The 15,638-nt window shown below is 61.3% G+C and overlaps 1 protein-coding gene across 2 annotated transcripts; it reads left to right on the forward strand.

The window, feature by feature from the left end:
- The first annotated feature begins 107 nt into the window (after positions 1-107).
- EPN1 (epsin 1) lies at positions 108-13,497 on the forward strand. Of its 2 annotated transcripts, XM_053915280.1 has the most exons (11): positions 108-368; positions 2,986-3,312; positions 6,805-7,054; positions 8,674-8,798; positions 9,193-9,267; positions 9,732-9,815; positions 10,588-10,891; positions 11,161-11,271; positions 11,405-11,491; positions 12,573-12,830; positions 12,940-13,497. In XM_053915280.1, the coding sequence occupies exons 2-11, from the start codon at positions 3,085-3,087 to the stop codon at positions 13,146-13,148; spliced, it is 1,731 nt and encodes a 576-aa protein (XP_053771255.1). In that variant the 5' UTR covers positions 108-368; positions 2,986-3,084; the 3' UTR covers positions 13,149-13,497. The 2 variants fall into 2 exon arrangements, with proteins under 2 accessions (XP_053771255.1, XP_053771256.1); XM_053915281.2 differs by lacking the exon at positions 9,193-9,267.
- Positions 13,498-15,638: the final 2,141 nt, after the last annotated feature.

Here is a 15,638-nt window from a genome sequence, read left to right on the forward strand (position 1 = left end):
GTGCACGGGACCTCGCGTGCCGGAAGTGACGTTTCCCCGGAGGCCGCGGAAGCGGCTGCTGCGCAGACTCCCCGCGGTTGGGACTGGGCGGGGCGCGCGAGGCTGTTTCCGCTTCCGGTCCGTCGCCTCTTTCGGTTGCTTCCCGTCCGCTTGGCGGCTCCCCTTCCCCGCCCGGCTCTCCGCGCCCCTCCCGGGCGCCGGGGCGGCGGGGCCGTCGTCGTGCGGCCCTCCGTGCGTCCGCGCCTGCGCCCGAGCGCGTCTCCACGTCCGCCGCCCGCGGCTCGGCGCGCGACCCGCGACACCGAGGCCGAGCGGGGGCAGGGGGCTGCCCGCCATGACCCCCCGGAGCCCGGCGTGAGGGGGCTGAGGTGAGCGCGGGCCGGGGTTCGGGCGTCTGCCGGCTCCCGGCCGCTTTCTCGGCTTTCGCGTCTCCGCGCGGGGTGGGCCTGCACCACCCGTGTCTCCGTCTCCAGCGTCTCTCTCTTGTCAGCGCCTCTCTGTCAGCGCTTCGGCCTTGCCTATGCCATGTCGCTTTTTTTGCAAAGCACTGTCCCCGTGCGTCTCTTCGTGTTTGGTGGTCACGATTCACGTTTGCGTCTCGCTCTGAGCGTCCCGTGTCCTCTGTTCGCCAGGTGTCTCTCCCTGTGTCCTCTTTCGCACCGCGGGTCTGCGGCTGGGGCTCAGACGCACCCTTCCTCCCAGACTCCTGAGTCTGGGGCTGAAGATCTGGGCTCTGGAATCAGGTCCGCTGCCTGCTCGCCTGGGATGTTTGCGGTGACTCCTCTTGCCTCGAAATCGCGGCATCAGAGCGTGTTACATGGGGGCGGCAGCGTCGCTTCTCGTAGGGTCGCTGTGCGTTTTGACGGAGGGGATGCTGGTGATGGAGGGGTTGCTGTCCAGCTGGGGGAAGAAAGTGTGTGATTTACCACCAGGAGTCCTGGTTTCCCATTGTTACAGATTCTCTGTCCCGCGGTGTTTGATGTTGGTCATTTGCTCCCTGAAGAATTTTGCGTTGCCCTCCGGCTGCTATTTAATCTTTATTTTGAAAACCTTACTCTTATGCTACATGTCATCTGTGGGATTTCAGCGACTGTGATGGGCTAGCAGTGTATTTTTCTAACGCACTTCGATGTAAACACACGGGATCGAGGTGGTGTGTTTTCTGATGCCACTCTTGTGAAAGTGTTGTGGTTTTTCTCTGATAACAGCAGCCAATGTTACCGAGTGCCTACTCTCTGTGGGCCTGGTGCCAAATACTTTATGTGTCTGTCTTATTTCATCAGCAAGCCTGCCAGGTAGGGGGATTCTCCTTTGTTTCCTAGTGGAGGTTGCTGGGATCTGATGGCTAGGATTGGGACCCAAATTCCCTCTTCTTGCTGTTAGATCCCATTTTTCTCATCTCGCGTTTCTCAGCCCCAGGTTACTGCCTCTGTTTGTGTCTTTTTGTTTTTCTGTGCCCTGCCTTGCAGTCTGTCCGTCTGTGGCTCTGGACCAGTGTCTGGTGGTGTCACCACATCCCTGGGTCTCTGTCTGCTTTCTCTGTTCCTCTCTTTCCCTGTCTCTCTCCTTCCCTTTCTTCGCCAGGTGTCTGTCCAAGTGTGACTGGCCGGGGCCACCTCTCTTCAACTGTTTCCATGTGTCCCCAAGTACCTGGGACTTGACTCAGGTTGCGGGGGCCCTAGCAGGTGGCAGGTTGGTGAGGCTGTGGACCATAGTGGTCAGAGCCTGCTCTGGAGTCAGGCTGCTCCCGGCTGAGGCCTGTGTCCCTCTCTGTGCCTTAGTTTCCTCCCTGGTAAGGTGCCCGGGAATCACAGACTTGTGAGGGTTAAATGAGTTACGATGTGCCTGGCGTATAGGAGCTCTGGGCACAGGGTCAGGGTCAGGGGAGTGCTTGCTGCTTGCTGGGATAGTTGCTGTTTGCCTGATTCTCACCCGTCACCCTCGTTTCAATGTAAAAGTATAGGTTTCAGAGCCCAGGCTGGCTTGGGGTCAAGTCTGTGCTGCCAGGTCTAGCTGGTGACCTTGGCTGAGGTGTTTTAAGGTCCGTGGGCCCCAGGCACCTGCGGGAACATGGAGGCCCAACAGTATTAAATGAGATGATGGGTGCCTGGCACAGAGCGAGGACGTCCCTTATCTGGCCTCCCTGCGCCTCCCAGCCCCCATCTTCTCACTCCCTCCTTGTCTGCTGTCTGTGTGTGTCCTTGCTGCTGCCTGGAATCTGCCCCTCCACCCCGCCCCCAAGGTGTTTCCTGCCCCCGCCCCCTTCCCTTCCTTCCAGTTTATTGAATGGCTTTTCCGGGCCAGCTCCCCAATGGGAAAAGCCGTGTCCAGACTGATGTGGTCTCTGCCACCATGGGGTTGGTGAGTCGGCCTTAGCCACAGAATCAGACAAATGAGTGTAGAACCACCTGGCTGAAGGTACACCCAGGAGGCCCACACCCTCAAAGGAGACCTTGGTGCTGGGCTGTTGCAGATCTGGGAAGTTCAGTGGCGCCCTCGGGGCAGGTGGGAGTGTCCTCTTGACTGGGGAGAGGGAGAGCAGGGTAACCAGCTTGTGATGCCACCCACATGGGTAGCCTGCTTCTTGCTTCCCATCCTCAGCTCCCTGGGTTGTGCAGCGGAGCCCCGTCTTACAGGGGGGAAACTGAGATGTGGGAATTGTTGGCCCACCCAAGTGACTAGGCCAGGAAGTGCTGAGCTGGGCTGTGTCCCCTGGGGCCACAATGTGTCACTGCTTGCTCTGCCTGGCTGAGCAGGGTCCTTGAGCAGGAAGGAGTTGGGCACATTTGAGGAACCGAAATGGATGGGGTGACTAAGATGGAGGGTGACAAGAGTCAGAGCTTCCCAGGTCGCTGTTAGGACCATGTCCTTCACCTGGCTGGCGGGGGGGGGGGGTGGGGGGAAGGGGAGTGCCCATAAGGATAGGGGTTCAGGCTGGCAGCCCCAGGTCCTGCTTGTGTTTCCAAGGTCCTCTTCTCTCCTCAGATGCGGTGACCTGCTAGCCCCTGCCCCGGCCTCCCTCCTTGAGTCGCTTCCTCCGTCCACGCCCCGGGGGACCCACCCCCTGCACCATCACCAGCCACCATGTCGACCTCGTCGCTCCGGCGCCAGATGAAAAACATCGTTCACAACTACTCGGAGGCTGAGATCAAGGTCCGAGAGGCCACAAGCAACGACCCCTGGGGCCCGTCCAGCTCGCTCATGTCTGAGATTGCCGACCTCACCTACAACGTCGTGGCCTTCTCGGAGATCATGAGCATGATCTGGAAGCGGCTTAACGACCATGGCAAGAACTGGCGGCACGTCTACAAGGTTGGTGCCCGTGGGCCGGGCGTCACATGCAGACTTCTGTGGTCGGGCGCGGGGCTCTGGCCGGGACTTGGGGCAGGTGCTCCAGGGAGGGCTGTGGCAGACCTCCCCGGTTTTCCAGAGGAGCCAGAGTTCAGCATTTTTGTGAAACATCTCTTGATTAATGGAGGCTGTAAGCGTAACATTTTAGGGCTTTGATCCCCATGACTGGAGCTCCTTTTGGAGAAGTGGCACACTCACAGGTTCCCGTGCTGGAAGGCCTGTAAGCAGGTGCACAGTGTCCATCCCTCTGTGCGGAGTTCAGTCCTCGCTGTTGGGGGCAGCTGCGTTCACTGCTTCTGGCTTCCATTGGGGCTTTGTATCTGCGGATGTCCAGGCAGATGGGCAGCACCGGGGCCGCGGAACAGCGTTGCAGGGTGGCCCCGTGGCCCTGTGCTGCTGTCGGAGCCCAGAGCTGGGTGTTGGGAAGAGGGGATTTCTCTGCACGTCATTTATACCCCACTTCTATGTAGGAAATGAGACTACGTCCCAGAGTCTCCATCAGGGCATAAAAAACCCGTCACTTTCTTTTTAATAAGTGCACAATAGTCTACTGCAGGGGCTGGGCATAATTATCGTGACCAGCTGTCACAGACGTGACTGTTGCGCATGTCCTTGTGTTTGCCGTTTTTGGAATTGGGATTCAGGGTCCATGGACACGTGCGTGTTTCGTTTTGATAAATGTGGCCAAAGTGCTGCCCACAGAAGTGGCCCGTTTATACTCCCTGGTGATACCCGCATACATCCTCATCCAGTGGCCAGACACGCAGACTGCAGGCTTTGGGTACAGGGAGCCCATGTGCAGGCAGCGCTCGGTGGCTGGGCTCCTGCTTGACTATTGCTCTGGGGGCCTGGTGTCCCCCCCTATTTCCCGCTCCTGGTAAAGAAGTGACCAAGGGCTGGGATGGGTGGCCAGGCCCCACTGCCAGTGGTGTGGCCTCAGGCCAGCCCCTGGACCTCCCTCCAAGTGAGGGTCTGACCTAGGACCCAGGGCTGTGGCCAACGAGTCTGGCCCAGGACCGTTGGTAGGGCCCGCTGTCACTGTTTCTTCAGTGACCGGTACTCATGGTCCTGTACCATGTGTGGCGGTGGGCAGAACTGGGGAGCCCTGGCCTTGCGGACATGGCCTGGGGCGTGGGCTAGCTGGGCTCTCTGTCCTGTGGAGGCAGGGTGGCCTCCTTGTTTCTGAGAAGGGACTGAGGCCTGAGGGGTTACACGGCTCACATTCAGAGCAGGGACCCAAGGTCTGTGCTGTGGCCCCGTTCCCTGCCTACCTCAACAAACCAAGATTGGGCCAACAATTTGATCGACTCATCATTGAGTAAGCAGGTGACGGAGAGGGACAGGGCCTGGGCATCTGGAGGGACGGGTGTGTGAGGGGCAGTGAGTCCTGAGGAACCCTGGGTGGCAGGTTCTTCCTGACCAGTGTCTGGGAAGACGGTGACATAGGCGGAAAACAGTGGAGGCACTTTCACCATCTCCGTTTTCAAGGTGAGGATACCCAGGCACAGAGTCGCAGGGCCCCTGGGATGCTATGGCGCTGAGCAGGGAGCCCCAGAGCCCCCTCTTGACTGGGCTCTGTCACCTACTTCGTCCCAGAAATGTGGGGGCTGGGCAGCAAACTATGGCCCAAAGGCCAAGTCTGGCACCCCAACGCTTTTGTGAGTAGAGCTTTATTGGTGGCACCTGCGGGCGTCAGGCCTGCTAGGCAGAGCTGAGGGGTCCAGATGGAGCTTCATGGCCTGGGAGGCGGATTTGTTTGGTGCCTGGCCCTCACAGAAGATGCTTCAAACACACCCTCATGTTCTGGGACCTGGGTACTCTTGACCGGGCAGTGTTCAGAGTGGACAGGGACTGTTGGGCTGTCTAGTTGCCCACTTTTAAAACATGTTTTTTGTTTTCCATTCACTTCTGCGGGTGTGTGCGCCTGCAATGGCCGCCGCCCGGGGGAGTGGAGGGTGCTCCCCACCCTTGAGGCATCAGGCCCTGCCTTCTGTGTGCTGAGATTGTTCTAGAACTTCCTTAACAGGGACTCGTGTGGCCCTGGGCCCCTTGTGTCGGCCTCGGTGCTCCCTGTCCCGTGTGAGAGGTTGGTGGGTGAGCAGCCACTCCTGTGACCACACGCGTCTCACCCTTGGTGGATGCGTGGCTTGTTTCCGGGTTCACGGTCGTCTTTACTGTGATTCCAAAGTCTCCAAGCTCAAAATGAAGTTTTTCAGGATTCCTTTGGCGCAGGGTCAGATCTGAGCCGAGGCGAGGCTGTTTCCCTGTTGTCCATGGGCCCCACGTCTTGTGGCGGGTGCACCCCCCTCCCGGGCAGTGATGTTGAATGGTGTGGGGCAGGGCTGGCCGGAGGCCTGGGGCCGGCCTCCCCTGTAGGTGTGGCTGTTCCTTTCCTTTCTCCTTGAACGTGCAAACACCTCAAGGGCCAGTTAAAGAATAACCTTCAGTTACAGAGGTAAATACTGTGGACACACCTTTGGGAAGCTATGCCAGGTCCAGGTCTGGCTGCCTGAAGGTTGGGGACGTGGCACGGGCCCAGAGCAGGGCTCCCTGGCAGGTGCCACGTGGTTCAGAGGGCTTGCCCCAAGTGCCAGCCCCTCCCTCTGCTGTTTCCTGGTGTGTCTGGGGGGCCCTGGGAAGCCCCTGGAATCGCCTGTGAATTCTAAGGCATGCCCTTTCCAAGGCTGGTGGCCCTGGCCACTCAGTCTGAAAGGGGCTGCCACCTGGGCCTTGTTCCCCAGGCCCACAGGCCTCAGGATTGGGGACTGCAAAGGCCTCGCCTGCCCCCCCACTCCCATTTAACTTTAACTTGTTGAAGACAATCTGTTGTCACGTCATAAAACATAGAAGTCACCAAAGGCTGTACCCCTCCCCGTCCCCTCATCCCCCCACTCTGTGCCCAGCCCATCCACCAGCAGTGTGTACCACGGACCGGTAAAAAGCGTGGAGAACGCCAGCTGACTTGCACTGTGGAGCAGGCAGCCCAGTGCGGGCTGGGCCGTAGCCTGTTACACCCGGCTCCTTTAGGTTCGCATCTCGCAGAAGCAGCTGGGTCCACGCTGCCACCCAGGGTTGGGTGACTGCAGCCGCCCAGCCCCTCAGGTCCTTTTAGGGAAATGCATGGGGTCGTAGACCATGCCATGGACCTTTTTGAAGCCGGCAGTTCAGGGGTATTAAGCCCTTCAACTGTCCCCACTGACTAGTTCCGGAAAGTTTTCGTCTCCTCAGGCAGAAACCCTGTGCCCATGGAGTCACCCCTGGCCCTGGCCCCAGGCACTGGCCACCACAGCTGCCGCCCGTCCTGCACTGTACTGTATGGTGCGGCTCTCCCTCTGGACCCGTGTTGCAGGCCCACGGCTGGTGGCGCGGGCCTGCGCGGCCCTCCCCCAGGGGCTCTGCGGCACTGGTGCTCCATGGTGTGGGTGGGAGTGACTGCCAGCGCCCCTCCCCCAGGCCATGACGCTGATGGAGTACCTCATCAAGACGGGCTCGGAGCGCGTGTCGCAGCAGTGCAAGGAGAACATGTACGCCGTGCAGACGCTGAAGGACTTCCAGTACGTGGACCGCGATGGCAAGGACCAGGGTGTGAACGTGCGCGAGAAGGCCAAGCAGCTGGTGGCCCTGCTGCGTGACGAGGACCGGCTGCGGGAGGAGCGTGCCCACGCACTCAAGACCAAGGAGAAGCTGGCGCAGACTGCCACTGGTGAGGCCCCGGGGCCGCGTGTTCCTGCTGCCTCCCTGCCCTCCTCACCTGAGTGCAGGCTCATCCAGTTCACCCGCAAATGCTAGCGAGTGTCCCCGAAGGCCCGGGGTGCCCTGTCCTCGGCCTGGACCCGGAGTGGCTGAATGCGGGTGCTTGGGGTCCTGTCTGCGAGCAGTCAGTGTCCAGGAGAGAACAAATGCCTCCCCACACGGCTCCCCAAGCCCCATGGTTAGGGATGGCCCCCTGGGGAGGGAGAAGGCCCCAGGGGGCTGTGCAAGGTTCACAGGGGCCCTGGTGGGTGGGGGCGTGGCTGCAGGGTGCGGAGCCTGCGGTGAAGTTTCCAGAAGTTGGTGGGGGTGGGTGAGCTCGGGTCGGGGGTGGTGACTAACATTGGAACAGGGGCACTAGGAAGTCCTTGTGGGTCACCCATCGCAAGGCCACTGGCTCTCTGTCTCGGGACCGTAGGCTACAGGGTGACCGCCCTCTTCCCCTCAGGAGCCAGGCCTGTTGGAGGGCTGGGCGCTCTGCCCAGATCTGTTCCCTGTCTGGCATGCATGCAGACGGCAGGGACACGCCCAGGCCACAGAAGACTGTGGTCCAGGCAGAGGGGCAGGGTGTGGAAAGATGTATGCTCGGCGTCCTCTCTGGGGCAGGACAGACGGGGCTTGTGTTTCCACTTGTTTCCACTTTGTCCTCAGGGGCCGCCTCCTCCTGCCACCAGAGAGGCCCCATGTGAGGCGGGCACTGTGTCCCCGGGCCTTCATCTTTGGTCCTGAAGTTTCAGTTTTGTGTTTTTTTCTCACGTCTTGAGATATTATTCATCTTTTGATTTTTTCCCCCAACCACTTAAAACCCTGAAGGCCTTTCCTGGCTCATTGGCTGAGCGGGGCTGAATGGGGCCCAGCGAGTGTGGCCGCAGCCCGGTTTGCTGGTCCCAGCCCTGGGGAGCCGTGTGGGGAGGCCTGGGGACAGTCTCTGACCTGGGCTGATGGGCACAGAGCTCTGAGATGGGCATTTCTGCCTGGTGCCTCTACTTCTCCACGAGCAGAGGCTTGGCCTCAGGCTCAGGGCCAGGGGCGAGCAGGGTGGGCCCGGTCAGCTCCAGCTGTTCCTGCCTGTGCCCCTGTTGGGTCAGCCCCTTCCTCCCCTAGCTCTCTATCCTTTCTTCGTTCATGACCCAGGCTGGTCACCCAGGATGCGCTTGGGGCATCCTGGGAAGTGGGGGCAGGGGCACAGGTGTTGTGCCTCCCCTAGTGCTCATGGTCCTGCCAGAGCTACAGGTGTCAACCAGCCCTGGATACGATGGCGCTGGCCTCCCCACAGGGGCATGCTGGGCGCTGTCCCGGCTGAGGCCTGGGAGGAAGCCCAGCAACCGGGCCCACATGGTGCAGGAGCCCCTGCCCAGGCTCAGAAGCTCCCCAAGTACCCTCCCTCATCTGCAGGGCTGTCCTTCTCTGACCTGTCCCTCCCAGTGGGGCTGGACAGGCTTGGGCACATTCCCCTCCCCCACACCTTCAGAATCTTGTGTCTGAGTCCCAGATGGGGTCTTGCTGGACGCAGGCAGGTTGGGCTCTGGGCTCCCCTGTCTTCTTTGCATCTCACTGCCCCTTCCTTCCCAGCTTCCTCGGCAGCAGTGGGCTCAGGGGCCCCACCCGAGGCCGAGCAGGCATGGCCACAGAGCAGCGGGGAAGAGGAGCTGCAGCTCCAGCTGGCCTTGGCCATGAGCAAAGAGGAGGCTGACCAGGTACCAGGGCCTGGCAGGCTGGGGGTGGGTGCGGCAGGGTTTGACTTTAGTTCTGCCATCCCATCTTCATGCCTCACCTTTAGCCCAGCACCTGCCACTTCTCTCAGAGGCCTGCTCTCTCTCCCGGTCTGTCTCTGCTCGCTCTCCAGCCCTGTCGTCTGCCTCTGTGCTGTGCTGTTCTGGGAGTCTCCTCGCCTCTTCTCCTCTCCCTGGATGCTTGTCCTGTGCATCTCTGCCCACCCCTCTCCAGTTTGGGGACTGTTTCTCTGTCTTTGGCCTTGTCTGACCCTGGCTCTCTGTCTCCGTCTGTCTGTCTCTCTGTGTCTCTGCCTCTCTCTCTCCCGCCCCTGGCCTGCCACCCCCACCCCTTCCCCTCACATGCTCTCTCCCCCAGCCCCCGTCCTGCGGCCCCGAGGATGACGTCCAGCTCCAGCTGGCCCTTAGTTTGAGCCGTGAGGAACATGACAAGGTCAGAGCAGACTCCCCGCCCTGCAGGCTCCCCGGGACTCTTCCCCAGGTCCCACCTCCTTGAATCTTCCAGAAGGGCCCCTACCCCACAGTCCCCATCCCAGTTGACGCGATCACCCCTCAGTGTTTGCAGCTGCAGACCTCATGTCAGCTGGACTGCGGACCCCCAGGGGACAGCCGCTGTGTGAAGCAGCTGCCTGCTGGGCACTCCTGCGGGAGCAAGGGCCTCCCAGTCCCTCCACCACAGCCTGGGCTTCCTTAGCTCCCCCAGTGCAGACCTGTGCTTCCCAGCCTGTTCCAGCAGCGTCCTCGTCCCCCAGCCTGTGACCATGTGTCCCTCCCTACACATCGTCCGCATCCCATTTTAATTTTCAGCCGCCTTTGTCTGGGTGGGAAGGGGTCTTGGGCTGCCTTCCCACTTCAACTCTGACGCTCCCCTGCTGCCTGTCTTTGCGGCCCAAACAGGAGGAGCGGATCCGCCGTGGGGATGACCTGAGGCTGCAGATGGCCATAGAGGAGAGCAAGCGGGAGACTGCAGGCCAGGAGGAAGTGAGTTTGGGGGGAGGTGAGCGTGGGGCTCCCTCTGGGCCCCTGCCCTAGGTGCGTGGGGCAGGCGTCCAAGCTGGCCTTGCCCTCTAGCCTCCCTCCCTGCAGCCTCGCACTGGTCACTGTGGGCGTCTGAAGTATCTCCACAGCAGGGCCCTCCCACACGCGGCTGCGGGTCACAAGGCTGGTCCACATGCCCCGGCTGGGGACCGGACCCCATCCCAGTGGGCAGCAGCAGGTAGCTCATAGCAAGCGTGGCCAAAGGGTGCCCCGCATGGCTCAGCAGGACCCCGGGGGAAGATGGCTCCTGGTCCCCCCACTGCTCCTTTATCCTGAGGAGGGTGGGGGGCTCTGGTTGGCCAGGTCCATCCAGGATGCAGGGAAGTGGTGTGCGTGTTTGTGCGCAGGTGCGTGTGCAGCACCGGGAATCCTGGGGCGTGCAGTGCTGTGGACTGTGCGCTGGGCTCCGGGCCAGGTGTACTTGGGGTGACCCGGGCTCCCAAGCTGACTTGGGGTGCTGATCAAAGTGGGGCTTCTTGGAGGGCATGGGGACAGCCCTGCATGGGTGTCTTTGGCCTTTGCCCTCCTTTGTACATGGACTGTGGTGGCCATGGGGGACGGGTGGAGGGGTGAGGGTGTGGGGAGGGAGGGGGGCTGGACTCGAGGGTACCAGGAATGGGCCTGCTGCTTGCGCCCCACCTCCCCACTTTCGCGCTGTCTCCTCCCTCCCCCCTCCCTCTCTGGCTGGCTCACCCCTCATACCCTTCCTCTGCAGTCGTCCCTGATGGATCTTGCTGACGTCTTTACGGCCCCAGCTCCTCCGACAGCCTCAGACCCCTGGGGGGGCCCAGCACCCATGGCCGCTGCCATCCCCACGGCTACCTCCACCTCAGACCCCTGGGGGGGACCCCCTGCTCCTCCAGCTGCTGATCCATGGGGTGGTCCAGCCCCTACACCGGCCTCTGGGGACCCTTGGAGGCCTGCTGCCCCGGCAGGGCCCTCTGTTGACCCGTGGGGTGGGACCCAAGCCCCCGCAGCTGGAGAGGGGCCCACCCCTGACCCATGGGGGAGCTCAGATGGTGAGTATGGCCTCATGTCCTGGTGCAGTCCGGATGTGATAGTGCAGCTGAGCAGGGGCTGGACGCCAGTGGGTGGGCAGATCTGGTGACCATGGGGGAGGTGCTTGCCCTGGCAGGATAGTGTGAACTTGATGAGGTGGGGAGGCAGGGCCTGGGGGGTAGAGGGGTAATGAGGGGCAGAGACCTGGAGGGGGCTTGTTCAGAGGAGGCAAAGCCCCACCTGCCGGAGGTGGAGCCCTAGCTGCTCATGTGCCTTATTTCTCACCCAGGTGGGGCCCTGGTCGCTGGACCCCCAGCTTCTGATCCATGGGCCCCGGCCCCAGCCTTCTCGGACCCCTGGGGGGGGTCACCTGCCAAGCCCAGCACTAACGGCACTGCAGGTACTGGGCGGGTGCTGGGTGAGGGGCAGAGTTGCCAGGGAGGAGTCTGATCCCCTGATTCCTGAGGAGGGCAGGGTGGGAGGCTGGCCCTGGGGGAGCTGAGTGTACATCCTGACCCCCGTGACCCCCACAGTGGTCGGGGGGTTTGACGCGGAGCCTGACGAGTTCTCTGACTTTGACCGACTGCGCACAGCGCTGCCGACCTCGGGGAGCAGCACAGGTGAGCACCCAGCCAGTGCCCACTGCCCACTGTGCCCATTTCCTGGAGACCGGCAGTGTGAATGCAGCCCTGGGTCAGGCCCAGCGCCCGTCTTTTTTAAAAATGGCTTTATTGAGGTATAACTGGTCATCGTCCCATCTTTAAAAAGAAATTTCAATTTCATTTTGGAATAATTTCAGATTTAGAGAAGAGTTACAAGTGTAGCATAAGGAAGTTCCTTCCTCAAGCTTTCCCAAACACTGACCTCTGTCCTCCCTGGCCCCTGGACCCCCCAGAGGCTTTTGTGTGGAGTCAGCTGCCACGTTGATCGCAGGGACAGTGCTGTCTTTCCTCACCTGCACACAGTTCCTCCTGGGGCCCTTAGCACCTGTCTGCCCGGCAGAGGCAGCCTGGCCGTCTGGGGACGGTCCCCCCTCGTTTGGGTTTGTCTCTGATGTGGCAGGGGCTCTCATCGGAGCCTCTTACCAGGAGGCTCAGGTGTCTGTTTTCCCAAGATGTCCCCTTCCATCCCTTTCGTTTTTCTCTCTTCCAGGGAAGCAGACATACCTGCGGCCCACGGGCCCCTCGCAGGCAGGGTGGCTCCCCGGTCCAGGACGCCCTTAGAGCACCGTGCGGCCTGCAGTGTGCATGCTTCCAGGCCTTTTGTTCGTGCCAATGTGTGCATTAGACAGGATTTTTAAAAAAGATTTTTACTTATTTATTTTCAGAGAGGGAAGAGAGAGAGGGAGAGAAACGTGTGTGGTTGTCTCTCACATGCCACCCAACCAGGGACCTGACCTGCAACCCAGGCATATGCCCTGACTGGGAACCGAACCTGCGACCCTTTGGTTCACAGGCCGGTGCTCAATCCACTGAGCCACACCAGCCAAGGCCCTTAAATCAACTTAAAAAAAAAAAAAAAAAAAAGAACTTGGACCTCAAACTGACACGTCATCTGCTGGTCTCCCCGCTTCTGTGTGGGCGTGGGCAGGGAGGCAGCTGTGGGCTCAGCAGTCACCGCTCTGGAGGGTGTCTCCTGGTGACCTTCCACCTTTGCCCCTCGGGCTCTGCCTTTCCACCGTGGTCCCTTCTGTCTTTCCAGGGGAGCTGCAGCTGCTGGCCGGGGAGGTGCCTGCCCGAAGCCCTGGGGCCTTCGACATGAGCGGGGTGGGGGGCTCTCTGGCCGAGGCTGTGGGGAGCCCCCCGCCCGCAGCCACCCCCACCCCCACGCCGCCCACTCGGAAGACGCCAGAGTCATTCCTGGGGCCCAATGCAGCCCTCGTTGACCTGGACTCACTGGTGACCCGGCCGGGCCCCACGCTGCCGGGAGCCAAGGCCTCCAACCCCTTCCTGCCAAGTGGTGAGTGTGGCCCCCTGAGCAGAGCGGGCCTTGGATCCCACCACTGGCCTCCTGCCTGGGCAGACCTTTGACTCTGCACCGCGCAACTCTGTCCTCTTCTTTCTTGCAGGAGCCCCGGCCACTGGCCCCTCGGTCACCAACCCCTTCCAGCCAGCACCCCCTGCAACGCTCACCCTGAACCAGCTCCGGCTCAGCCCAGGGCCCCCGGTCCCGGGGGCACCACCAACATACATCTCTCCCCTGGGTGGGGGCCCGGGCCTGCCCCCCATGATGCCCCCAGGACCCCCGGCCCCCAACACTAACCCCTTCCTCCTATAAGCCAGGGCGGGAGGGGGCTGGCTCGCCCGGCTCCCGCTGCCTGGGACACCAGTGTTGTGAGTGCATGTGAAGCGGCCCCCTGCGCCCTCCCTCCTGGGGCCACTCACACTACACCTCTTCCCACCTCTCCACCGCCTCGCCTCCCCAAGAAACTGGACGTGGGGGTGGGGAGGGTGCCGGTCAGAGGAGGACCTCTTCCCGTGGCATTAGAAAGGGAGGGACAGCTGCGCCCCGCCCCCTCCCGCTCCTGACTGGCCCTCAAATCAGTGTTTGAGCCTCCTCCCCTCACTCCCTCCGTGAGTCCTTGGTGATTTTGGCAACTTCGGGAATAAATGGCAATTCTCATGGGTGTGGCTGCCAGAGTGCCCATCTGTGATTCTCGTGACCCTTCACGCTGCAGACCCAGGGCATGAGGGCAGCACCCTTTTCTCAGAAGTCCTGATTCTTTGACGCTTCTAGAGCCGAGTGGGAGGGCTGTGCAGGATGGGAGGCGCCCGAGCCCTGGTGGGGTGGCAGTTGGGCCGGGCATCCCGTGGTCAGCCAGCCTTTGTTCTTGCCCAGGAGACACTCTGGGCTCAGGTGAGAAGGGGACAGGCAGGTACAGACCAGTGAGTCGCAGTCCAGAGGGAGCAGCCGAGCTGTTTCTGGGGGGCCTGTGCTGACCATCTTCCATGCTGACCACCACGAGGGAGTGCATGTCACCCTCGGAACAGCTGTGGGTCCTTGGCCCCTGAGGGATGGCAGGAAGAGGGCTTCCTGCTGCAGACCGGGGTGATTGGAAGGTGGTTTGGGCTGGTTGGATGGAGTGAGCCAGTGGGGGCACCGGGCCAGGGACGCGGAGCCAGGGGGGTCACTGGTTCAGGGCTCAGTTGCTGGGACAGTGTCTCCTGGGCCCGCCTGGAGGGTGGGGTCCCCTGGGAGGAGGGTAGATTGAGGGTTGCTTAGCGTGGGCAGGAGGCAGGGGGAGGGGTGTCCACACCAACAGCTGAAGCCTCCTTCATGCCTCCAACCTAGCTTGGCTGGAGCGTCATTCCGTGCCCCAGGGGTGCGGTTCGGTCCCCAGTCACTGCACACACAGGGTTCAACCAATGAGTGGGTCAGTCCGTGGGGCAGCCCGTCACTGTCTGTCTCTAAAATAAATGAAAAAGGCCATGAAGGCAGTAAAAGCACACGGTGGTTCACTCCAGTGGCAGGCCCAGGACCCAGGGCTTCTCTCAGTGTCCGCCTTTGTCACGTTTCTGTCAGGGTGGGCAAGGGGGCCAGCAGGGCCCCAGCGGCGGGGTGCAATTGTAGGGCTTGATTCGCTTTCTGTCCTGGGCTTCTGCGCTCCAAAGTCTTAATGTTTCCTGTAGTCTTTGTGGGATGTTCCGGTTACCACTTCTCCCCAGGAGCTGCCATTTAAGAGTCCCCCAACCCGTGAGCCGAACACCCGGGGTGTAGGGCCCCGCCTGTCCCCTGGATGTTGTTGGGAGGGCCACTCCCACCTCCGTTCACTCCTTCTATTACAAGTGCCTCTTGTTTTTCTTCCAAGTAGTCTTCATGCCCCCATGGGTCCCTTGTGGGTGCCTGGGAGGGTCCTGTGGGTGCAGTTCTGACCAGGGTCTCCGTGTCCAGGTGGCTGGAGTGGACAGGTGCCCCTCCAGGGCTTTCCTGCGTGTGGGCCCAGCTGCAGGGCTCCTCTTCGTCTGGGTTTGGGGTCTGGGGCGGGCAGGCAGGTGCAGTCGGTGGCCAGCAGGGTTCACCAGAGGCTGCAGCCTGGCAGGGGCTCGGGGCACCACCGCTGGAGTTCACACGAGCTCTAGTGTGGCCTGGTGTGCGCACGTTTTCTCAGTGATGCCCAGCTGCCCACAGTCGAGAGTTCTTGTCACAAATCTACTCGGACATGCGCCACACCCCTCTCAGTGGGCCTTGGCCTCCCTCACCAGAAATGCTGGCTTCCCTCCAGACCTGCTGGCCTCTGCAGAGAGCCATCTCTCCCCTGCAGAGGTTCCCTAGTGTCACCGTCCTTCCCACCACGTGAGACTGGCGCCCCTTTCAGGCTTCCAGTCTGTAACTCGTCCTTCCCGGTGCTGAGGACAAAGCACAGCAGGTCAGCACACTGGTGGGTGGGCCAGCTGCTCGATCTTGTAAGTAAAGCTCATTGGGATGCAGCCACCTCTGTGGCTACAGAGGCAGCTCTAAGCAGGGGGCACAGAGACAGTGTGGCCCCGTGTGCCTGACATGTTGACTGGCTCACGAAGACAGCTCGGCAATACCAGTACAGAGCCTACGAGTGACGGGACACACGAGATCACTGATCCACCCCACCCCCTTCCTTTGAGATCTTGGTTGCCCTGCCTACTCTAAGAATGTATTGCCCTGGCCAGGTAGCTCAGTTGGTTAGACCATCACCCTGATAGGCCAAGGTTACGGGTTCAAGTCCTTGGTGGGATACGTGCAGGAGGCAACTGATCTTTCACGTTGATGTTTCTCTGTCTCTCCCTTCCTCTG

Source organism: Desmodus rotundus, chromosome 12 (assembly GCF_022682495.2).
Source record: "Desmodus rotundus isolate HL8 chromosome 12, HLdesRot8A.1, whole genome shotgun sequence".
In the NCBI taxonomy this organism is placed as follows: Eukaryota; Metazoa; Chordata; class Mammalia; order Chiroptera; family Phyllostomidae; genus Desmodus; species Desmodus rotundus.